This window comes from Furipterus horrens, unplaced genomic scaffold, assembly GCF_987537825.1.
Source record: "Furipterus horrens unplaced genomic scaffold, mFurHor1.1.pri manual_scaffold_2, whole genome shotgun sequence".
In the NCBI taxonomy this organism is placed as follows: domain Eukaryota; kingdom Metazoa; phylum Chordata; class Mammalia; order Chiroptera; family Furipteridae; genus Furipterus; species Furipterus horrens.
This window is the reverse complement of record NW_028327172.1, coordinates 104,280,897-104,305,272: the sequence shown is the minus strand read 5'-3', so window position 1 is coordinate 104,305,272 and position 24,376 is coordinate 104,280,897. Positions and strand designations below refer to the sequence as shown.

Sequence of the window (24,376 nt, the reverse complement as noted above, 5' to 3'; positions counted from 1 at the left end):
CCAAAAAAATCTGATGAACATGAAGGATTCATCAAGCCACTACCTGTACATACTTATTTAAAAAGTAGGCACTAGGAGTTCTCTTTTAGGAAGAATGCATGTTGCAGTCCATGATCAAAATAGTACAAACTGATCTCTGAAAAATCATTAGTTTTTCAAGGGACAAATAAAATTTTAATGTAAAGGTCAAGGAAAAATACCACAAAGATTAAGGCCACTGCAAAAGCAATCACTTCTTTTAGTGTTCGCTGAGAAATCAAGGTGGCAATGTCCTCAGTCAAGGGAGCACTGTGGCTTGCTGACAGGACATATTCACTCTGGCACAATCTGCACAGATCAGTACCTGTCCCAGAGAACACATCCTTCCAAACTGACAGGTGACATATATTGGGAAGTGGGGGGCGGGGGTGTAGGGGGCAGGACCAGCCAAAGGAAGAAAAAAAAAGATGTTAAATAATTACAAACACCTGGTTCTGGTATCTTGTGTCCTTCATATAAGAGAAGGATACACAATGTCACAAGCATACAACCTACCTACCAGGCAATTATTGTTCATTTAATCACACACTGCCTTTTAAATGATTAATTTTAAAAAGACCATGGCTTTGCTTTAGAACGTCAAGACGACACATGAAGTGAAAAACAAGCATCACTCCCATCTTCTACACACCCCTTTATATACTTGCCAAATTACCAAGGAAGTTCTTACATTCATTTTATGGACCTTAGACTTCATTATAAATGAGGATGGCACTCACTCCCTTCTTCATTAATAAATAAATAGGAAAATGTCAAGCATGCTTGGTAGAAAACATGAAGAGGGGCAGAATGGGGTAAAGGGATAAAAATAAACCAACTGTAGAGATAATACTCCTCAATTTTAATGTGTGCAAATTCTACTTCTAAAAGGGATAAAAAGAATTGGCACTCAAAAAATAACGCTCCCAATAATAACCTTCAAAGTGTCAATGAAAAAGAAAATCTGCGCTTATGCATATGTGGGAATTCAGATCTGTTCTTTCATCTTCGGTCATTCAAAATGAACTTGGCTTAATGCATAGAGAATGGAAATAACAGCTTATGGGAAGGCCACAGTTCCTCTTCAATCTATTAAATCTAGTTGACTGAGAACACTCTGGAGGGAAGGCATGAGGTGATGTTTTTTTAAGTCTAATTTAACCACCCCAAACCTCCACATCCTTTCAGGGTGTTAATTACCCCTAGACAATTAAGGGCTCTGAAAGTTTTGCTATAAATATAAAATAATGCGTAGCAGAAAAATATAGCCTCTCTAAGTAGATTTCATTAGTCTTTGTTCACTGACAAAACTCTGAGTTGGTTAGACAATGTGAGTTACCACATAACTGTAGACCACAGATCAGCACCTCAAATTCTAGCTCTCCTTAAACAAAAATTAAAAAGCCCTTTAGCCAACTGGTCATGTATAATGTTGGTTCCCTTCTTCCCCAAGTAGAAAATTCAGAACACAGTCCCTGGAGACTGCCTTTTGCTGAAGCCGGGGTGGGGAAGACAGGATCACACCCCGCGATGGCTTCATGTGTGCTGTCGCTCCTCCCGCTGCTCCGACTCAGGCCGCCTCTCAGCGCAGTAATGAAGAAATCGGGGCGGGGTGAACATGCAGTACTCCAGGCAATGGAGGGTTGCCTTTAATTCTCTAAGTTATGACAATACTTGGTATTATCAAAGCAACTGTTCACTGGCAGAAAATCGGGTACAGTGGAGTCCTTCACAATTTTCGTTTTATAGATGACTGTTAGAATTTACTAAACAAATATTCCCCCCCAAAAAAAACTTAAAAGAAAAAAATATATCCACAGAACCCTACACCACCAAAATTCATCATTAAAAATATTTCCTTCTGGGAATGATCTAGTGTGGCTACTGAGATGACACGAATTTGCTTTCCGGGTTGAAACCACTTCTCCTCATTTCATTTGCAATTTGCATCCTGCTGGTTAAAAAAAAATACAGAAATGTTTCTAGACCATTCATATACCCCTCTTAGGCTAAATTGCACTTTTGTCCTTTTTTCGAAAGGCAAAGATCATCTCTGAAGCCAGCCTCCTCATTTCTGCTTCTGCATAACCACCGTGCCCAACCAACGACCACATAACTCTTGAGAGTTTAAGTGGACAGATGTCCTGGCCACCTCATGGTGCTTCTCAGGTTTTGGTGTCCTGATGAGACAAATGTCTGGACTGTTTTTGAAGCTTCCAATGTGCAAAATAGTTCCCAAGGCATCCAATCAACGTGGGCCTCCATTAAGGTGTTTTGGTTCCTTGTTTGAGCCACTGAAAGCCCTGCCTTGTGTAGTGCACCAGATCCGGCAAGCTGCTGTTGAGGGCCAAGGTGCACACACTTGTGCTGAGCTGAGCGAAAAACTCTGCAAACAAAGCAAAATCAAAACCAGGTAAACACACTCACACACATGGAAATAAAAACGGCAACAAAGCATTTTTTTCTTTTCTTTTTTTGTTGGTTCCAGAAACAATCCCCAAAGTAGTCTGTACTTCATCTAACACAGCAAAAACTCAATCTACCATAATTGGCCTGTTGATTCCCCATAACCTTCCACTAGCCTAGCAGGGCAGGAACTGGATTTTATTTTAGAGTTGAATCCCTAATGCCCAGCACAGTGGCTGGCCCTGGAGAATACCCAATTTATACTTCTGGTTCAATGGATGCAAGTAAGAAAAAAAAATGTTTAGAAATCATCACTAATTTGCTAAGAAATTAAGTTCTAAGAGGCTGTGAGGAAATTAAGTGGCCACAGGCAGGAAACACTGCGTACTGGCATGAATGCAGCGTTTACATATAAGCACGTGCTTGCTGGTCACTGGCACCGACACCTGGCAGCTCCTCTAACAGCAGCTCCACCATCCCTGAAACTTTGGATTTCCCCCAGGGCCTTCGTCTCACACGGGTTTCCAGAATGCTTACTCAGGCCACATTGCTTGTACCGTCAGTAACCATCTTCCTTAACACATACTGAAAACAAACATTAAACTCAGTATTTAGGTTACGCTACTTCCTATCTCAACCTTGCTGTGCCTATGGACTGGCAGCGGCCTGCCTTCTGCATCTGCTACCGTTTCAGTTCAGACGGAAGTGATAATGCCAGAACTCCTGCAGGGCCGAAGTGCTGAAGCCCCGTCTAATTCCATCTTGCTAAGATCTAGCTATAGAAATTCAGCTCCATGCCACAGAGCTCAAGAAAGAATCGCAACTAGGTTATGAGGTAGAATGAAGAAAATGTGAGAAGAATAAATAGATACACATTTCTTGGTCTTCAAAAAACTGAACACAAAATGCAAATAACACTATTCCCTCCCAGTCCCCATGTCCCAGTAATTACCGCCATAGATCCATTTACCTTTATTCTTTCGTGTAAGGACCTCAGCCTGCTCCCAAAGATCAAAGGCGGTAAGGATGTGGGAAGTGATGGTGATGTAGGAAGATGTCATGTTTTGGATGGTGGCAGGCAACCCACTGCTCCCCACACTGCCAGCACTCGACTGGGACCCCACATAGGTGGCAGAGGAAGGCACTGGAGAGAGAGGGGATGGTGTGCCTGTGCTTCTGGAAGGAGGAAGATCAGAGAGAACCAGTCAATCACCTAAGGAACTGTAGGCTAAGTCACCAAGTTTCAGTGTGTGTCAGCCAAAATGACAATAACTCTTGGACCTTCTTCAAGTCAAAGAGACACCCTTCACCTTCAGTATTCTGGGCATTTATTTCATCAAACACAGTGAGACAGGACCCACCAAATGGATGGAGCCCAGGGGTCCTTCACTAGAGGCAGAATGCGGCGGGAAGGTCTGTATTCCAAACCTGTTTTCCCACGCTGTTCACAGTGTCTATGAGCCCCTTCCCTCCCAAACCCCATTCCAGCTTCTCCTAGTAAGACAACACGCCCTGTGAACTCAGTCACTATCTCTTACATATTCTTTCTTTTCTCCACTCAGTAAACATAGACTGAGTTCCTACTCTGCACCTGGCACTCTTCTAGACACTGGGGATCCATCAGGGCTTCCTGTCTGCCACTGAGCTGGTTTCTTTGCATTTATTTATTAACTCATCTGTTGCATTTCTCACATTCCACACTTTTCTGTTTATTCCTCTTCCTGGGTAAAGCATCTTTAAGTTATTAACTTTTGCATTTCTAGCACTTAGGCAGAAGAGGTGCTAAGAGCAGGCCCTTGATAAATACCTGCTGACTCAAAGACTGAATGATGGTAGCACAGCCAATGAGGAGACCAGGCAAGGGAGTATCAGGGATACGTAATCTTCCCTTTACTCTCCCCTCTTGACTATACACCTGCTCATGCAAGTTAACAAGTGCCCTGATGTGGGTCAAATAAGAAACACAAGTGAAACCGCTTACACCTAATAGATATAAAATGGACAGGCGTGGCTACACCTGCCCTTTGTTTGGTAGAGTTATCTAAAATAATGTGGTGGGCAATGTATTAGCTTAGAATTGTATCTCAGAGGTGGGAGTCATGAAAATTTTCAGAGGTAGGAAGTTACTTCTCATTCAGGATTTTTTTTAGAAACCACATGGGAACCTCTTCTTTTGAATGTACTGGAAATAGGGCAATCTTCTAGGTGATATTCTTAAAATAGCAAAACCTATCAGAACTAGGAACTTCCAAGGGGTATAACTAATTTAAAAAAATACTAGGCAAGTACAACAGGGAAGAAAATCCTATCTTCACTTGCACAAGGATTGTTTTCAACATCTTATGGCATAGATGAGCAATTTTAGTTCAAGAAGGTAGGGGAAAATTTAATTAGAGGTGATCATTTCTGTTCTTAATATCACTATTACAGATCCTAGAGAAGACTGAAGACATGTGTTTCTGGAAAGTCCTTGTTTACTGAAACTCTAAGATGATATGGGTAGAGGGAGAAAGGAATTTGATTCTGATTCTCTCAGCGTTGCCTCTATATGGTTTGTGGTGTTAGGCATACCTAAAGATCCTCAAAGTTCTAACATTTTGACCATATAGTTTTTTGATTTTTTAAGATTTTACTGTATTTTTTTACTTTTAGAGAGAGGGGAAGGGAGGGAGAAAGAGAAGGAGAGAAACAACTATGTGCAAGAAAAACACTGATCGGTTTCCACTCATGCCCCCAACCAGGGACCTGGCCCACAACCCAGGCATGTGCCCTGACTGGGAATCAAACCAGCAACCTTTTGGTTTGCAGGATGATGCCCAACCCACCAAGCCACACCAGTCAGGGCTTGACCACATGATTTTTGCAATTATCTTTTTATGTTACCCAGTCAGCAAGTGCCTTGATTTAATTATTCCTCAAAAAGTAGAAACATGCAAATAATTTAGTTAAAAAGCAAACCAGCACATGGATATAAACAATTTTTTGAGAAGCCAAAATCACATGGATATACAGATAGTTGCAAAAGCAAGAGGCAAATAATGACCATTTTTTTAAAATTATTTAAATTAGACTTATCATTACCTTGCAATGCATGGAGAAGGTGCCTGCGTAACTTTGGAAGAACTCTGGAAGTGTTCGTTAAGAGTACGAGAATACTTTATTGCTCTATCTTTTTTACAACGAAACATCGCCATGTTCAAAATGGACTGGCAACGCATGCTATGGACATAAACAGAAGCTCAGTGTCACTGTTACAGAAAGACAGCCATCTAACCTTCTACGACCTAACGAACACACTGGGTTTCTTCATCAACATGCGGAAGAATATCTTAAGAATCTTACTGCACAGTTCACTGTCATCAGAACTAAATATTAGCAGAGAAACACAATTATACAAAGAAATAGTTCAAGTCACTAGACCAAAGCATTTATTGGGTCATTAGTAAAATGGCAGTAGGTGCCATTTCATAATAATTAACTATCGGTGGGATTAATCATGACTCCGATCTTTTATTGATCACCCTTCACTGTAATTTTCATGCTAAGCATATAAATTTCAAAATCTTCTTGTAACATCAGAAGATACAAAAGCAAATGTGATATCATTTAGACAAAGAAAAAAGTACTCACCATAAAATAGCAAATATTTTCTCTTGTGTCGATGCTGTGGAGTCTGTGAAGGATTTCAATGACATTATGAATCTATAGGAAAACATTAAAATAGATCAGGTCAAACAAAAGCAGCTGGAAAATCCCCGACAAAAAGACATCTTATTATGCTTGTCTCGGTTTTATACTGATGTTTTCCTGAGGATGTGAAGACCAGAGTAATGCAGAGGCTTTAGAGCAACAATGCAGGCCATTCAGCAAACTGGGTGCGGACACGTCTCCTCTCTGGCCTGTCCACCTGCTTGAACCCAAGCAGACTTGTGTCCTGACTGAGTCCCTTGTTGAAATGCAGATAACAAAGATGGGGACTTAAACTGAGATGAAAGGGCATCTGATAAGAAAGTCAAACTGGAAAATCCAACCTCTCCCTGAAAGGTTTGGCATTTCACAGTGCACTTGGCAAATGATGTAGTTGGATCCAGCTTTTCTGTTCTAGCATTCATCTAAAATATAATTTTAGTTCAGGACAAAAAAAGTTCCTGGATCAGTAACTCTTTTAAGGTTTGCCTTTATTAAGCTTAGATGACTTGCGACAATCAAGGTGAGGAAAGAGAAGTACTTAAGAGGCTGGCAAAATGACTTGGCACTTACTTAATGAGGTCTTCAGTTTCAGAGAACACCGAGTAAGCCGACTTGGACGCCTGGCTTTCAGATTCTATGGCGATCCCATACTCAATGAGGGACAAGGCGGCTTCCAAGTACTTAAAAGCCTTCCCAGCCTTGTCCGTCTGTGGAGGAACATGGTCATTGTTAGACCTAAGACAGACTTTTATTTAGGTTCTCACCCACATTCTTCACTGTAACTTCCCTCCACTGCCATGGTTTAATTACGGCTACAGAGAAGTGTGAGAGCAAAACAACTCAAAATGATTAACAAAGCTCACTGGCTCTGACCTACTGAAAATGTTCTTTTAACACAAATTCAGTAGAAAAAACAAAACCAATTTTGTAATAGGATGACACTCTCAAAACCTTAAAGTACGTATTCAAACTAAGGCAATGAGTACAGTCCCCTTGTTATTAGTGTTACTAATTACTCATTGTGTAATTTTCCTGAGAAATGAATTATTTTGTCCATCTAAAATAATGCAGACACAAATTTTTGTATGTGTTGAAATTTATACTTGTTTTATTAATGTTTATATTTTCTTAAGCAGAAAACATTATGGTTTATGAGAATCTTAGACATTATGTTAAATAATAATTGTTTTGTGTACCTTAGAGCCCAGCAGATTGTCTAAACTCCTTTGGAAGTCAGGACTAAGTGTATAAAGTTATCCCCTGGGCCAACAGGGATAAAACCCTGGTCTCTTTCTCTCTTTTTTAAAGATTTTATTTATTTATTTTTAGAGAGAGGGGAAGGGAGGGAGAAAGAAAGAGAGGGAAACACTGATGTGAGAGAGAAACATCAACTGGTTGCCTTTCATGAATGCCCAGATCTGAACCCACAACCCAGGCATGTGCCCTGACCGGGAATCGAACCGATAACCTTTCGCTTTGTGGGATGATGCCCAACCCACTGCATCATACGGGTCAGGACACTCCCAGAGTCTCTTAAAGGGAATATAGAAATATAAATGAAATCGATATTGGTGAATACACATTTTATCACCTAACACTCTTCTCAGTGGAATACAACCAACCCAACCGAGATCGTGATGGGCACCTATATTTTTATTTAACACATGGCATAGTACCACACATAAGAGAACTGATTAACACATTTGCAAGTTTGTAGTTTTTGCTAATGCTTTCAATTTGATAATGTTAAAAATGAAAGAATGAAAACAGTAAAGAAGAAAGTGGAGTATAAAAAGGTAGTGAATATCAGCAAAGAAAGATGGTTTAGGGCTGATTTCAGTTTTAAAAGTAATGACTTAAAAATTTTTTTTCTAGAGAACCTAAGTGCAGAAAGATAGTGACAGGAAGAAAAATCAGGCTAGGATGGCCCAATTAATCAGCAGTACAAGGTCTTATTGGTTTACTTCACTTTTGGGAATTTAACTCTTCAAATTTATTTTTTTAATACAATATCTTTCATGGAAATTCCAAAATTTATATTGACCTTAGATGTAAATAAAAGAAACTACAATAAAGCAATTTGTCACTATCCACCTTCTTAATTAAGTATTTTGTAAGGCCAATAATGCACATATACCTCAAAAAATTAAAAACGGGTCTGCCTTTCAACCCAGCTGTCCTACTTCTGGGAACATATCTGAAGGAATCCAAAAAACTAATTCGAAAGAACATGAGCAGCCCTATGTTCATTGCAGTGTTATTTACAATCACCAAGATATGGAAGCAGCCCAAGTATCCATCATTAGATGAGTGGATAAAACAACTATGGGACATTTACACAAAGGAATACTACTCAACCATAAAAAAGAAAAATTTATCTTTTACGACAGTATGGATGGACCTGGAGTACATTATGCTAAGTGAAATAAGCTAGTCAGAGAAAGACAAATACCATATGATCTCAGTCAAATGCGGAATCTAATGAACAAACTGAACTAACAATGAAAATGGGGACAGACTCATAGACGGAGAGCAGGATGACAGCTAGCATGGAGGGGATATTGGGGGGTGGAGGGACTGAGCAAAAAGGAAAAAGGACTCATGGACAAGAGTGTGGTGACTGCTGAGGGAAGGGATGTATAAGGGGACTAAATGGTAATGGAAAAAAATACAATAAAAGGAAGAAAATAATAATGCACATATACCCGTGATAAACTACATGTGATATAGTGTTAAGGCAGTAAAGTTCTAATTTCTCTTCTTGACAATGAGTATAATGTAGAAATGATATACACCCCTCTATATGCAGGTGTGCACTCAACTATTTGGAATGCAAAATGGGCCTCTTTGAGACACTAAAATGTGCAATTAAAGAACATTACAAAGAGGCTGACCACTCAGGTTTCTGTCCAAACGGGCCTATTTTGAGACTAAAATGAGACATTATAATGGGATGCAACAGGCAGAGATTCAGACTGTCCTGCGCACACTGGGACGCATAGTCCACTTAGGCAGGGAGGAGATGTACATATGTACAGATTAAAAGCAAAACAAAAACAAAGTTCCCTGAAGAATACTTCCTTGTTTGAATAACAAAGGAACCTAGTGCTTGAAGTGTCCAATGTCAAGATAAGTTTTAGATAACTGGCTGACAAAGTACCAACTATTTACTGTACTCTTTTTCAAAGATTTATACAGTGCTAGCAACAACCCTGAATGTTGGAAGGAAGAAGGTTGAAAAATGCCACTGCTTGGCACAGTCTTGGTCCTCTTCATCTGACTCGAGAGCCACTTTAGACTTGCAGGGGCTTGTTTTTGACCCCCTTCTAGCATCACAAATGTGGACCTGATCAAAGGGTCTCTCTGTCCAGCCTGCACTAGCCTGTCTGAGAGCGGACGCCAGTATACAGATCGGGGTTGTGAGCAGCAGGCCACAGTCCTGGCAGCCACCACAGATGGATCTAACTCGGTTCCCCGTGGGCCTCTACAGTATGTGGTTAGATTGGCATGTGAGAGAATAATAGCAGCCCATGCTCTTCTCCTGTGGCATAAAGTTCAACATGTTATTTTTTGGGGTTTGGGTTTGGGGAATACATTAAGTTTAAATGTTTAAATATGACAAAGGGCAAACACTGCTAATTATAGTGTAGCAGAGATATAAAAGCATATTTAATTATGTATGCAATTAGGAACAAAACCACCATCTTCCATGAAGTCCAACAGCTAGCAGGTAGCCAAGTTCACTTTTTTAAAGCATGTTTATCAACAGTGCAATAATTGCCTTAACCTTAAAATGTCCTCATGGCATTGGTCTACTGTTGCCTCAGGTTAACCTCTCAAGGGCTTTAAGATAATTTTGGAATGCAGATAGGCTACCTCACCTTTCAAAATATTTTGGGGTGAATACAAATAGATTGACTTCCAATAGTAGGACTCATCTTTCATATCCAAAGAATTGATTTGGTGGCACAAAGAACCACTCATGTATTAATTAAAACATTACCAGGTGCATTAACTTCCATTCATTTAGACATAAAACTTGTGACTAGGTACCCTGTGTATTTACCCATGACCAATTAATGAAGTCAAAGAAAAAAAATTCACGAAGAATCCCTTATCCCTCACCCATTAAGAGCCTGCCGATCCTGCTCCTACTGTGACCGCTGTCAGCAGCCCCTCCCACTGTATTTAGTGATATGGATTCAGCAGAACGAGACTACAAATACTGTATCGGAAAACATTTTACCAAAGGAATAAAGAACCAAGACTGACCATTAACTCTGCTTTTTGCTTCAACTTTTTTGCCTCCTTCATGTGAAGATCTGCTTGTCTGAAAAAGAAGAAAAGATCAGGGCCAGGCCATAGGAAGGTAAAATTACAAGACTGGAGCAAGATGACTGAAGATGACCCAGAGGGTGAAAAAGAATGGGAGGAGATGGGGACAAAGAAGAGGGAGGAAGCAAAGAGGAGGAAAGGAAATGGAAGAGGAGGGGAAGGAGGTAGAAGAAATGGGCAAATAAAGGATAAGAAGCATCTAGAATCTTACTTGTGAAACTTCACTGGAGGCTTCCCTGGTTTAGAGTTACCATTCGGCAAAGGCACTGGAAAAGGATCTGCAGTATCTCCAGAGGATCCCTTTAAAAAAATCATTATAAAGATCACACGCTAACATTTTAGACCACTGACCTACATATACCATCCCTTTAAATGAGCCTAAAATGGTAAAAAGAAAAGAAAAGAAAAGAAAAGAAAAGAAAAGAAAAGAAAAGAAAAGAAAAGGAAGGAAGGAAGGAAGGAAGGAAAGAAGGAAGGAAGGAAGGAAGGAAGGAAGGAAGGAAGGAAAGAAAGAAAGAAAATCAAGCACTACACAATTTAGTTCGGTCAAGCACTTTCCCAGCTAGCTTTAACTGAAACTATGGGTTCTGATTGTATTGGGGACTCAAAAAGATATAAGACAAAACTGTCTCCGAGAACAGATAATGAACAAAACCAAATGTTTTAGTCAATACACATACATACCAAACACACATACACCCTGGTTAATAGGAAGAGGAACTTGTATTTGAGAGAAGTGGATAACTTTTTCCCATTATCATCAATAACAGAAGTATCTGAGATCCAATATTCAAACCAGGAACTAGCCAGGGTAACCATTTCTTACTACAAAACACTAGATAGAAAATTAACACAAAACATCTATTCTATTAATTTCGCTTCTTTAAAAAAAAAAAAAACTTTTAAAAGTTGATTTGAGAGAGAAGGAGGAAGGGGGTTGGAGAGAGAGAAAAAGACTGATTTGTTGTTACGCTCATTTATGCATTAACTGGTTGTTTCTTGTATGTGTGCTGCTAGAGATCAAACCCGCAAGCTTGGTGTATCGAGACGATGCTCTAAGCAAGTGAACTACCCAGCCAGGGCTGATATTTTACTTCTGAATCACTTGAAGAATAAACTGACACCTACATGTTCATATACTATTAACTATCTTTTACTCTCCCTTTAAAGAGTAAAACTTTAAACAGAAACCACTCACTATTGCCTTAAAAAGTGATGAATACTTCTGAAGTAACATCATTAGAAACTTACCCAATTTGGGAATTTAAAGATATATCAATATATCCCATTTTATGCAATTGCGGCTTCCCCTACTTACTTTGTGTTCTGTAGAGCTTCCAGAGCCCTTCCCCTCTGCTTTTCTGCGCCTGGGGACAGGAGAGTCCTTGTGGCTACCCTTGGTACTACTGGCACTTTTGAGAGGGTCCTGGCCACAGGCGTGTGCTTCCCGCCTTGGCCTCTTTTGTGCAGGCTTAGCTGGCTTCTGGGAGGAGGAGGAGGAGGAGGAAGACACGAGTGTGGGGGGAAGCATTTCCTTCTTTGAAGGCTCAGAGGAGGGCCTGGGTGTTCTGGAATGACACATCACACAAAGCTCAGTTAAAGCAGAACATGAACCTTGTAATTTAGTTGTTTAGTTAAAAGGACACATGGCTGCTGAGAAAGACTAAAATATCAGAAAGCGTGAAATCCATTTCTGTAGAAAGGCCAAATTCCAGAGACTTTCTGATGCCTTTTGAAAAATCTAGCCCAATGAATAAGTAACAGGTGAAGTTCTGTGACTTGCCTCTAAGCTTGCCAAGTCTGCCAGTGGGCCTAACTTTTCCTAACCCAGTCATTCTACATAGTCACTCCCTAACCTGTCCCTTCTCTGACAAGCAGGCACCTTTACATCTGACTCCTCTCTCTCAGGCTGCTCCTACATGGTGACACTATGTATTTGTTTTTGCCATGTCATTTTATGAAGCAATTTCTTGAACAAATGAGAGAATAGTTAACTTTTTGTGACTTTGGACAAGTCTTTTCCTCTCTTTGTGCCTTGGTTTCCAATTCTGCAAAGCAAGGATAATAATGGCACCTTTCTTATTTTTATGAAAAAATTCCTTTAGAAAGAAATTAATTCCAGGATTTTAGGAAACTTTCCACTGTTAAAACTTTTGATAAACCCACGTTTGCTGCCAAATGACCTGTTAATTCTCTAACATCCTCAGGGATGAAAGCAAAATGAAAAAATTAACCCATCATCAAAATGGGCCAGATAAGAGTTTATTAATCCACTCATTCTACTGCAGAAAACATTTTGCCACATCAAGACCCAAGACGGCTCGATCACCTTTCTAAGCTGTTACCAATTTCTATACTCACTTTGTTTTAGAAGATTCTTTGAGGGAGGATGAAGATGATGACTGTGACTTAATCTCTTTCTCCAGTCTGACTTTCTTGCTTTCATGGTCTCTTTCTGCTTCACCCTATAATTGTAGTATAACAAAGTATAATTGTTACGAAGGTAATTGTATATAAAATAGAAAAAAATACACAGCAAATGCAATGAGAATTAGACTTTTGGAGACATCTATCAATACACACACAGCAACCTTCTAAGTCCCCACACCATGTAAGCGTGTCTGGGGTGAGGGAGGCAGGCAATTTAGGTTTGCTGTGACCTGTGTGGAGACTAAGTTTTGCATGAGGAAGAACTGACTATTCTGTATACCCAGGAAGGGGAGGATGTCTAAATAACAGCTGAAACAAATAGTAGTAGACTCCAATACACCATGTGTTTTTCTAAGTATAAAAGAATCTATTAAACATACATATTCATATCAAGTAACAACAGATAATTTTTATGATTAAGGTTTCCCCTTCTTTCAAAAGAACCATCCACTTGTACCCACTAATTTATTGGTCATATACAGTTAGGAGTAAAGTACTTAACTGCCTCCCTCCCTTCTTTCCTTCTTAAGATTTTATTTATTTATTTTCACCAAGAGGGGTAAGGGAGAGATAAAAAGAGGGAGAGAAACATTGACATGAAAGAGAAACATTGATCGGCTGCCTCTTGCACGCCCCCAGCTGGGGACCTGGCCCGCAACCCAAGAATGTGCCCTGACCAGGAATTGAACAGGTGACACTTTGGACTGCAGGATGACACCCAACCCACTGAGGTACACCAATCAAGGCGCTCAGCTTTTCTTCCAATGAAAAAGCAAGTATACTGTTAAAAATGAAACAGGCTACAAAATCATCTGTCTAGATATTTTATAGATAGGTCCAGAAAGACACAACAAAATAAGAATAGTTGCACTGGGATTCAAGCAAACTTTCTTTTCCAATGATACCATTTAAAAAACTTATTGTCTTTATATTTTTCTCTACATATATAGACTCATGTTTTTATTTTTCAAGACATTTTATAGAAAATGAAGAACTATAAATATGATTTTGGTGAGATGGGATATTTAACTCTATTGGAGTTAAGTGCCTCAACATATTCCTTTATATCAACTAAAGTGTGAGATGAATACACAAAATCATTAAAAGAACATATAATTCTTCATGGTAAAAACCCTCCGTGTACTTGTGCTCACCTGTCAACATGCACACCAGGTTTCCAAAAAGCTTCCCATGTTGACCCAACGACTGCACAGTGCTCTGGGCTCAGGCAATACCCCATGGAAGGGGCGATCACTGCGCTAACAAGTAACAATAGATTTGGTGGGGGTTCTTCAATTAATTCTGATGCACATTTAGAATGAAACACCTCCAACTGTCAGTTCACCAAGACAGAAATCTGGGACACCGTTAGTCAACCTAGGATAATCCCTTAAAATCTGAAGTCCTCCCTTAAAGCCTTAAAGGAAAAAACATGCTTCAAATTAACTGCTTGTAGGAGCCCCCAGTTTTCACCACTGTCTCTCCTTTGTTCCCCGGGTGGCTCCAAGAAAAATGACTAAATTAAGATGTGTAGGCCTAAGCTCTGCCCACACTAACAGCCGCCAGCCCTGCTCAGAAGAAAGGGAAGCGGAAAACATGCCCTCCGCCCGGCGCTCTGCGCTCCAGAAGCACCAGAGTGCGCACTTCCGTGCAGCCCCGTCATCGGCTGCTTGGGAAAAACATTTTATTTCTTGTCTCAAGTGTATCATTTCAGGTGGCTTATGAAGATAACTGTTTTTATTCTTTTGGTGTATGCACAGTAAGAACATTAAGAAGAAGGGAAGGCTGTGCCTCTTGAGGCCACCAGCTCCACACACTTCATGCAGAGGCCGTGCACAGGGAGGGCTCAGACCTGGCCACTCCCAAGTGACAAGTGACTTGAAAGACTTGGCGCAAAAAAAGGGAAATGCAATAATTTTTATTTTGATTAAAAGCTAAAGTGATAGTATTTTAGATATACTAGTTAAAATAAATTATTAATATTATTTAACTGGTTTTTAAATATTTTTTATATTTTTTAACGGGGTTGCTAGAAAATTTTAAGTCACATATGTGGCCCACATTTTGTCTCTAGTGGATAGTGCTGCTCCCCATGCTCTTCTAGAGATAAACTGCACACTGGGCTCTGGGCTTCCGACCAGAAGAAAGAATTATAAAATGTACAGGTGAGGTAAGATAAAAACGAGGCAGTCCCTCAAAAAATATAACCATTCATTACAGAAGACTGGAGAAAAAGTATCTTAAAGGACCTTATAAAGAGGTAAGATGTGACATAAATGAGCGCAACCTAAAGGCCCAGCTGACACCCAACAGGAACTGTCACCAGCTGTTCTCTGGTGGCTTTCAGCCGGGGCCAGGAGCAGAGTCCTGAAGCTCCGTTCAGAAACAAAAGTCCGCTGGGGCTCTGCACAGGACACAGGCCTCCACTCAGCAATTCGTAACGGTGGCACCTGGGAGTCAGTCCGTGTTGGCAGAGAAAAGAGAGGACCCTACTACCGGGAGCACCTTCTTCGTCACTTAACTTCTGTGTCCCAATGGGCCTAGTGAATTCTCGAGTTTCAGATTCAAGGCCACAAAACTGGCCCATCAAGCAGTGCAGAAAGATGGAAAACTTATCTTTGGGAAAAGGTCCAGAATCTGCTAAAATACCCAGACAGATATTGTATGCGAGGCAGTTAATAATACATAATCTTTGCAGCGGAAGGTATCTCTAGGCAGTTAATGACACATAAGTTCCCAAGGCAAAACTAAGCATAAACTGCCCACAAGGTTCCTTTCTTAAGAAAACACCCAACCCCAGAGGTGGAATGAGCATTAACTTGTTTGTGTATTTTCAGGCTACTCAAGACTCGCTAATTATGACTATAAATCAAAGTGGCAGACCTTCTAAACCACATATGAAAATAAGGTTCATAGTGAGTCATTTGTCACAAACTGGTTGTTATAACCCTGGCTTGTGCCAATCAGTGACTCAAAAGAACAGCCAAAAAAACAAAAAAATCAGCAAAAATACTGATTTCAAGGCTAGCATTAATAACTGTTGGCACTTACTGGAATAATGTGCTGTATATTGACATGTAGCAACTTAGAAGCTGATAATATTCAGTAAGCTGGTAAAAGTAAGCCATTAAACCAAATAAAGCAAAAATCCCCGTCTGTTCACTTTGCTCTCTTGTTCAAGCCTACGGGTTTGAGATTAGTATTTCTGTACACTGTGCACTTGGAACCCTGTCTTCTTCTGTCTGGAACTGTGGCAGCAGCTTCCTCAGAGTAGGCACTCAGTTAAGTATTTGTTAACTGGCACGGAAATGAGGTTCAGCAGCTGAGGTCCCAGGACAGAGTTAGGAAGAGGCAGCCTTGCAATACTGGGTGGCAGGAAATCAGACTTGAATTTAAAGACTGGAAAACAGGAGGCAAGGAGTCTGAGATTTTTCTAGATCAGGGAGCCATTTGCAAATGATATGAGAGTAATGTACTCTTTTCTTAAAGAGGAAAAAGAAGTCTCCTCTGCCCTGTGGCTGAGCCCAGATCAACCTCCACTTCAGGGAACCCTGTCTGAGGTCTGGGAGTCGGAAGGGCCCTTTTCCCAGAAGGGTAAGTGTCTCAGTGGTGCTGTACCTACAACAAAAGGAGGCCGCTGGCTGACAAGCTGGTCCTGACTTGTTTGCTTTCTTAACCTGTTAGGTCAGGCAGCCATGGATTATCTGCCAAATGTGCTCCACCCATGGTGTAGAGCAAAGGGCACGAATAAAGCCCATAAAAGGAAGAGCTGGACGTGTGCTAGGACAAATTGGTTTCTGGGAGAGAACGCTGCAGGGCAGCCTGCGGCCTGCCTAGCGCCTGGCTCATCATCTAGGTACTCCCTGTATGTCCCAGGGAAATAAAGGTGGCTTTTTTAGAACTGACATTCATTTGGGGTCATAGGGTTTCCAATAGGTGTTTAAGATCATGTACTAGGAACTTGGCTGTGATGGGGAGAGATGAGGGGCATCTGAAAAAGAAAGTGAAGCAGAGAAGGAGTGTGGGAGTGGGCTGGGGTGGGGGTGGGGCATGCTAGGGTGGCAGGAGTGTGGGCAATAGAGGCACTGACCCAGGGATGATGTAACTGCCAGAATCAGTGCAATGATCTTGAACTAGGACCTTGTGACTCTCCCCAAGGGCCCCCCAACCCTAACACCCCCCCCCCGCCCCCACCTCTAGATTCTTGTGAAAGAAAAGAACTGGGAGGAGTCAGCAAACCTGAGCTTCAAATCTAAGTATACTAAGCAGCCAAGTGACGTTTGAGCCTCTCTAGATCTCATCCATATAAGGTGGCAGCTGAACAAGCAAGTGACCTATAAGGTCTCAGCACTTAAGTTCTGAGACTGTCATTTTTCTCCCACAGGGAAGCAATCAAGCTTGTTAGCGTGAAAGCAAAGGAAGTTAAGAAGCATCTTGTGGGGACATTCAGGTACTTCTCTGGGATGTGCCTCTGCAGGAGATTCAGTAAGAAGATGACACAGCAGATGCCAAGTCCAAGTCAGCACCAAGAAACAGGGCAGGACCCACTAAGAAGACAGGATATAGCCACTGGGATTAAGTGCTACAGACAAGGAAAATAAATCCCCTTTTCTTCTTTTAGGTAAGGGAATACACTGGCATTAGAATCACTTAAAAAGAGTCTTAGCATGCATACATATGGTTACAATGTTCTCAGAGTCACCAACAAACAAGAAGAAATTAAATTGAAGTAGCTTCAGGAAATTAAAAGAACTGATTTTTTCAAACCCTTGATTTTGAAAGATAATAACTGAGAATGTTATCTGAGAGACAACCCAAGAAAAGACAGATCTTGGATAGAAGGGAAGGAATAAACCAACAACCATCCTCAAGTAATAAAAATACACATTTTGCCACCACATCCATGCCTTCCCCTCCCATGCCTCAAAACACACGTAAATGATGGCAGGGAGATTTGTTCCCAATAATGTCAAAACTTCTTGGTCAGCAAAGCAATTATTTAGAAAAAGGAAAACACTTGAATGAATGTACCTCCCATCCTATTATTTACTGACATGACTATTAAGACAGTGTAGCATTTTTTGGAAAGGCAAGTTATAAAATAATTAAATTAAGTGAGATATTAGTTATAAAAGTGTCCAGAACAATCTCTAGCTCACATGTGGAGCTCTATGCATACTGCAGCATTTAAAAAATACTCTCAACTGCCCTGGTCTGACTGCACATTATATTATGCTTCTCAACTTCAATTTTTCTTCCAAATCTGGAAAACATAACCTTGGTATAAAAATTATTTAAAAGGAAAAAAAATAAGTTGTATTTTAAATTTTAAACTATAATCAGGATGATGAACTTATGTCATTTATATAAAGAGCACTATGTGTGTTCATGCCTATTAACCCTCACTATTTTCTCCATTTTTCCTCATGGATTGTTCCCTATCCATTCCTTTAAAGTAGTAAAATTATATATATATATATATATATATACACACACACACACACACACACATGTGTATGTGTGTGTGTGTGTGTGTGTGTGTATACATATTTCTTTAAAAACATTTATTTATTCATTGGTTTTAGAGAGAGAGGAGGGGAAGGAAAGAAGGAGGAAAGAGACAGACAGATATCATTTTTTGTTCCACTTATTTATTCATTCATTGGTTGACACTTATATGTGCCCTGACTGGGGATTGAACCCACAGCCCTAGCATAGTGGGACAATGCTCTAACCAACTGAACTACCTGGCCAGGGCTATGTGTGTGTATATATATATTTTTCTATAGGTGCCACATCCAGTGGCTTCATCACAGTTCTTAACCACCTTTAACTCTTTATGATCATCTTCTCACACTTTTAAATCTAAAATGGCTTCAAAGACCTGTTTACCCTCTGAAAATGTTTGCCAAATTTTGTGCCAGGAAAGGAACAGACCCTAAAGGGCCTTGAAATAAAAACACTAAATTCCACTAATGGGAAGGATCAGGTACATTCTTCAACTACTCTCACTACAGCCTCAGAGGGCTTTTCCTAGTGATCACACTTAAAATAAAGAACCTAGACAAGACTCTGTTACCCAATTTGGGGAAAGGCACCCAAACTTAAAAAGAGGACAGCCCTGCCTCTGCCGCGGCGCCCAGGCCTGAGAGCTGCACTGCCCATGGGAGCAGTCGAGGCCCCGGCCAGAGGACGCACAGCCCTGGAAGGAAGGGGGAGCCCGCCCCACACACAGAAGGATCTGAGGTTAATAACGTTCAATACTAATCATACCTGGAACCCAGTAGGAAATAAAACCAAATGACACATGATTCTCTGGTCATAAAATAAGTATACAGTGAGCTGATTTTATATTTATCTGAAAGCTTAAGTAAGGTTTTTAACTAGTGACATGTTGGATTAGCCAAAAATCCACATAATTTTTTCCCTGTAAAATAAGACACATTTTTCATTTTCACCAATACCTTTATTGATTTGGATACTTCAAATATGCCAGCTGTCTCCTGTGTGGTATAAACTGCTCTCAATTAGTGTCTCAATTTGATCACTATCAACTTCAACTGGTCTAGCAGACCATGGAGCATCATCCATTGAGAAATCTACAGCATGAAACTTTGCAAACCACTTTTGACACTTTTGATCCATCACAACACCTCCTCCATAGACTGTACAAATCATTTTTTGCATTTCAATTGTGTTTTTACCTTTCTTGAAACAATAAAGCATAATATGCCAAAAATGTCACTTATTTTTTCCATCTTCAGTATTAAAATGGCTACAAAGAAATTCACTAATTTTGATAATTTTTTTTAATGCACCCTGATACGACAGCTGTCACAATACAATCTAACAAAATTGTTTCGAATGAAGTTAAAGACAGCTAAGTGCTACCAGAGCCATTTTATGGGGAAAAAAACAAATGAACAAACTTTTTGGCCAACCCAATACTTAGAGCGAGGAACTCCTGGTTGCAAAGATGATGACTTCTAAACACAGCACTGAAGGAATTTCTCTACCCAAAGAAGTAGCTTTGTACGATGCTGCAACATAGTAAGGCTCTGCTGCAGGGGTTCCTGGACCCCTACCTGTCAGGATGCACTGAGAACTTAAAAATACCGATGGGGGCGAGGGGTCTGACGGTGCATACCCTCCCCTCGGCACTGCAGCCTCCCCAGGTGACTGCATGAGCAGCCAGGCCCTGGAACCTCTTGTTCTTACCCTGACCCCATTGATGCCACAGCAGAGAGGCAGACTATTCCCAGGGCCCAAGTTCTCAGCTGCCTGCCAAGGCTTTAAAGAAAGCACACACCGGACTGAGATGAGGGGCTCATTATTTCTCCATCCTCCGAACAGGAAGATAAATGAGCTGCCCCAGCGGAGCTTAGTCAAGGGCTGGGAATGGCTTTTAGAGGGCACAGTTCATATATTCAACAGGGAGAGCTGACTTTCCCTTTCTGGAGCTGCAAGCAATGCTTCTAGACTTGCAAAGAGTGTGGGCGAGGCTGAGAACTGTCTGGGGAAGCCTCCAATTTCTAACATTTTCACCTGTTTAGGAAGCACTTTAGAACCTAATACTTCTCCAGCTAATGCAGCAGTTTAGTGTTGGAAACTAGACAAGACCATGGTAGCTGGAGGGATAGGTGATAAAAAGATTTCCTAGGAGGAGGAAGTAAATAAGTGTATTTTTGAAGTCTTTTCGGGTACATTAAATGCAGGTACCTTTTCCTAGCCACGTCCACCATAATCTTCTCCATTAAATTCTAGACCTTTAACACACAAACACCGTTTTAATAGTGTCTGGCATGAAGAGGAGTATGCCCTCTTCTAGCTTACACAGCTCTGCCAGAGCGCTCTAGCCCCTCTGCCCCCCTCGGCTTGCTGCTGCAGCCATGGGGGCGGCACCCTCGGGTCTGCTGTGACAAGGCTCTGGAGAAGAGCAGTCGCCCTTACTGTTTGTTAAAGTCATGTTATATTTTTAACCTAGTGGAGTAATCAGCTGCATCACAGACAGGACAGCAGGCTTCCTGATCTTTTTGTCCTCTGTTATTCTTAGCTCAACTTCCACAACTGAGCACAAAGTTTCTTCTGCAGTTACAAGTATTACAATTTTTACTCCTTCTCATCAGGAAACAGTTGGCTCTTCTAGTGCCTTTCACTCTGAATCTTGGGCAGGCTGGCTTGGGAATTGCCACTGGGGGAAAAACTCACTAATCTTTCATCATCAAGAAGCAGCAAAAAAATCTATCAGGCGCTCAATGATTAAGATAAAGGAAGAAAGGAGACTGTCCAAAAGAGTGACATGTCCATGTAACTGAGGGCCTTCAGTAATGCGGATTTTTTTTCTTTTTTACTGTGTCCCTTTTTTAAGTTAAACTTCCAAAAACTGGAATAAATAAAATGACAGATTTTTAATACTTTATGATGTACCATTCCAGCCTATGTTAGTCAACAAGATGTCCTAACCGTAAGTTTAATAGCTCTAAAACCTTTTAAAATAATGCTCTGCTTATTAATAGAAGTCAATAATGGAGGTCACAGATTCTAAACCTGGTGTGTTCAAATTAATGAGTAGTATATGGCCATGATGCAGTATTAGTATCAAAAAGATCATACTACAGGAGTAAAATTTAGTGCATAGCAGTGCTTTCAGGAATTCAGAACATTGATTAACATTTCAATTCCTGCAAGGTTTATAATTTCTAGAACAAAATCAAACGAGCCAGGTGGTAAATATCAATGTTATCAGAATAAATTAAAATGTGCCCTGCAAATGCTGCATTATCCTAAAATAAGATCTCCTTTTCAATGACTGCCTGGTGTTTTCTCTAACCAGCAAGACTTCTAAAGGGACCTGGTACATAGTGAGGCCTGGCTGCAGAGTGGGAAGCATCCCAGTCTGTAACAAAGGAGAATGGTTTAGGAGCAAAGTTTGGCTGGAATCCAAACAAACACTTCAAGCTTCAGGGCTATGATCAGGGGCCAAGCAAAGGCAGTGCTAAGCCAACAGCAGGCCTAGGCTACACCGTACGGAAAGGCCAGTCCCCCCTACTCACCTTTCTCTTTTTGGCCAACTTGCTTGAGTTCTCTGAGCTTCTCTTCTCGGAATCCAGCTTTTTCCCTGCCGATGGCTGTTTGTCCTCTGGTTTCTTCTGGCGGCTCCCCTTCCCAGGTGGCTGGGGTACCCAAGAGAGGAGGTCGAGGGTTATCTTCACCATCAAGCTTTGTGGGGGAGGAGTGTCCCTGAGTGGGGAGAGCAGCTTGGTGTCTCTCAAAGGCACCGGGAGCTTGTCCTTGCGGCGGTCCTCCTGCAACACCACGGCCCGGCGACAGCCATTAGTCCTGCCACCAGTGCTGCCGCCGTGTGGGAGACCCTGACTCTGAGTCAGGGGAGCAAGGGCCAAGTGCTCAGGGTTCCTGTCCTCCACATTGTCATTCGTGGGCTCAGGTCCCAAGAGCACCTTTGAGGGGGCCGAGGGCCCACCCCTGTGCTGCTTCTTTTCGCTGGGGGCTGGCACAGCTGGTTTCGGCTCTCTGCTGTCCCCAGCACGGGGCCTCCCTTTCGTCTTCACCTTGGGCTTTTCTTTGGAAGGCTGGTCCTTGGAGCCGTGGGGAAGTCTTGGTTCACTCTCCACCTGCAAGCTGGCCCGAGAGTCTGCTGGAGCGGAGGCCTTGATGGGGTTTTTGGGTTGTTTGGTTCCAACGGTTTGCCTCTGTGGCAGCTCCTGCTGGGCAGGGGACTTCTGACAGCTCCTCTTACCAGTGTGGGGGCCTTCAGGAGGGGCCCGGGGGGCTCTGCCGGAGCTTTTGGGGAGAGGCTCTTTGGATTCCGAACGCTCGTGACTGGTGGTGCCGCTGTCACCACCCTTGCCCTTCTCGTCTGGATGCCGAGGTGGGGCTTCTGCACTCCCCAGGGCCTCGGGCGGTGCTGCCGGCTGGCTGACCTTGGTCAGCCAGTTGTCTAGCTGCCATTTGTTTGTTGTAGGAGGCTCAGGCTAGAAACAAGAAAAAGCAGAAAAGGGTTAACTGACCAGAAGTGATCAATCCTTCCCTTGGTTCCGCACCCAATCCTACAGTACTGTCCCGGGAAGCACAATCATTCCAAACCTGAGATCAGGCCCTTTTTAGCCTCCTCAAATTACAGGTCAAATTCTCTAAGAATTGATTCTTAAACCAGTCTTTCAATTTGTTGTGCTATAGGAATTTTGCTTTAATAAATATTGACTAATAATAGATCATTAAGTATTGACCAATGCAGACCATTGCAGATTGCTGAGAAATCTTTGCAACATATTTTGTTCTAATGGTAATTACAAGTTATAACAGAACTGACACACTTTGGCTTATAAACTATTCTATCAGAAAACAGTAGGGAATAAAAAGAATTCATTTACCAAGGATTTTCAGAAGCAAGCTAATGCATAAACTAAGTCTTGGTAGTTATCTATAGGTTTCATGTTTTACCTTTTCTTTTACATACTTTTCAACTAAAAATTATTTTCTTCAGACTAGTTATTGTTTCTCTTATTTAGTTAAAAACATTATAAACATTTATCTGTAAGAAGGTTTTCAGTATATGAAGGTATATACTAATTTTCAAATTTAACACCTTGATAAAAAGAGTCAAGTGAGGTCCCATTGGATGAGCATCAGTCCCATTTGAATTCTTTAAAAATCAAGCATTAAGTCTCTCGTCACAGGCAATGTGAGCTGACGTAACCCTATTTTTCTAAAACACACAGGCAGGCTTCAAATACACAATTCAGAGCAATGAGATTATACCGATTATCTATGAAACTGATTTGGCAAATAAACAGAAGTCCCTGACATCTCCTATTACCTCAACTGTTGTTTAAATCTTTGTTGTTGATTGATGGTTGATGCATTCTACCATCTCTCCATACACCATATTAGTGACAAATAGGGCAAGCAATGATTATACTTTTTTAAAGGGTAGCACATCATTCATGCTGCATGTTTTCTTTAAGACCCATCTGACAGGTGGTTTGTACAAAGGACTAAATCACACACATAATGCATCAGAAAGTTAACTGAAAGATATTCGGCACAGGATTTAACTGATTCAGTTATGGATGAGGATGGTCACTCGAGTACGTGGACAATATTTTACAGGGAAGATTGCTAACAATTTTCCCAAGTGAAATATCCCCGATAATTCAACTCTATAAAAACATGCAAACTTAATACATACAAGATATATGAACAGAATGTAAAAGCTTTCAGGCCAGAAAAACACGTAGTAAATGTGACTGAAACAGAATAGAAAGAATGGGAACTTCAAGGAATGAGACAGGACCATGCTTCAGCAGAAAGCATGACTGCTTTCTTCTGCTTACCCCATGTTGCTGCTTAGAATAACATACCTCCTTTACAGATCCCTTTACCTACATCAGCTCTACACCCAGGCTTACATTTGATTTTTCAGAGCAGGAAGGGAGGGAAGAAAGAAACTGCTCTTACGTGTTAGGAATTTGGTCAG

The 24,376-nt window shown here is 41.1% G+C and overlaps 1 protein-coding gene across 2 annotated transcripts in view; it reads right to left on the bottom strand.

Annotated features, from left to right (window-relative positions):
• Positions 1-1,631: 1,631 nt before the first annotated feature.
• The window catches only part of AFF1 (ALF transcription elongation factor 1), a 127,823-nt gene continuing 105,078 nt past the window's right edge, over positions 1,632-24,376 (bottom strand). The window contains exons 11-20 of one of the 2 annotated variants that reach the window (XM_090266266.1): positions 21,933-22,871; positions 12,811-12,914; positions 11,768-12,017; positions 10,661-10,749; positions 10,387-10,444; positions 6,685-6,821; positions 6,055-6,126; positions 5,506-5,643; positions 3,395-3,600; positions 1,632-2,404 (exon numbers count right to left, since the gene is read on the bottom strand). In XM_090266266.1, coding sequence (XP_090122392.1) covers positions 2,283-2,404; positions 3,395-3,600; positions 5,506-5,643; positions 6,055-6,126; positions 6,685-6,821; positions 10,387-10,444; positions 10,661-10,749; positions 11,768-12,017; positions 12,811-12,914; positions 21,933-22,871 — 2,115 coding nt within the window. In that variant the 3' untranslated portion in view covers positions 1,632-2,282. The remainder of the gene's footprint in view (positions 2,405-3,394; positions 3,601-5,505; positions 5,644-6,054; positions 6,127-6,684; positions 6,822-10,386; positions 10,445-10,660; positions 10,750-11,767; positions 12,018-12,810; positions 12,915-21,932; positions 22,872-24,376) is intronic. The other variant, XM_090266267.1, reaches the window with a different exon arrangement.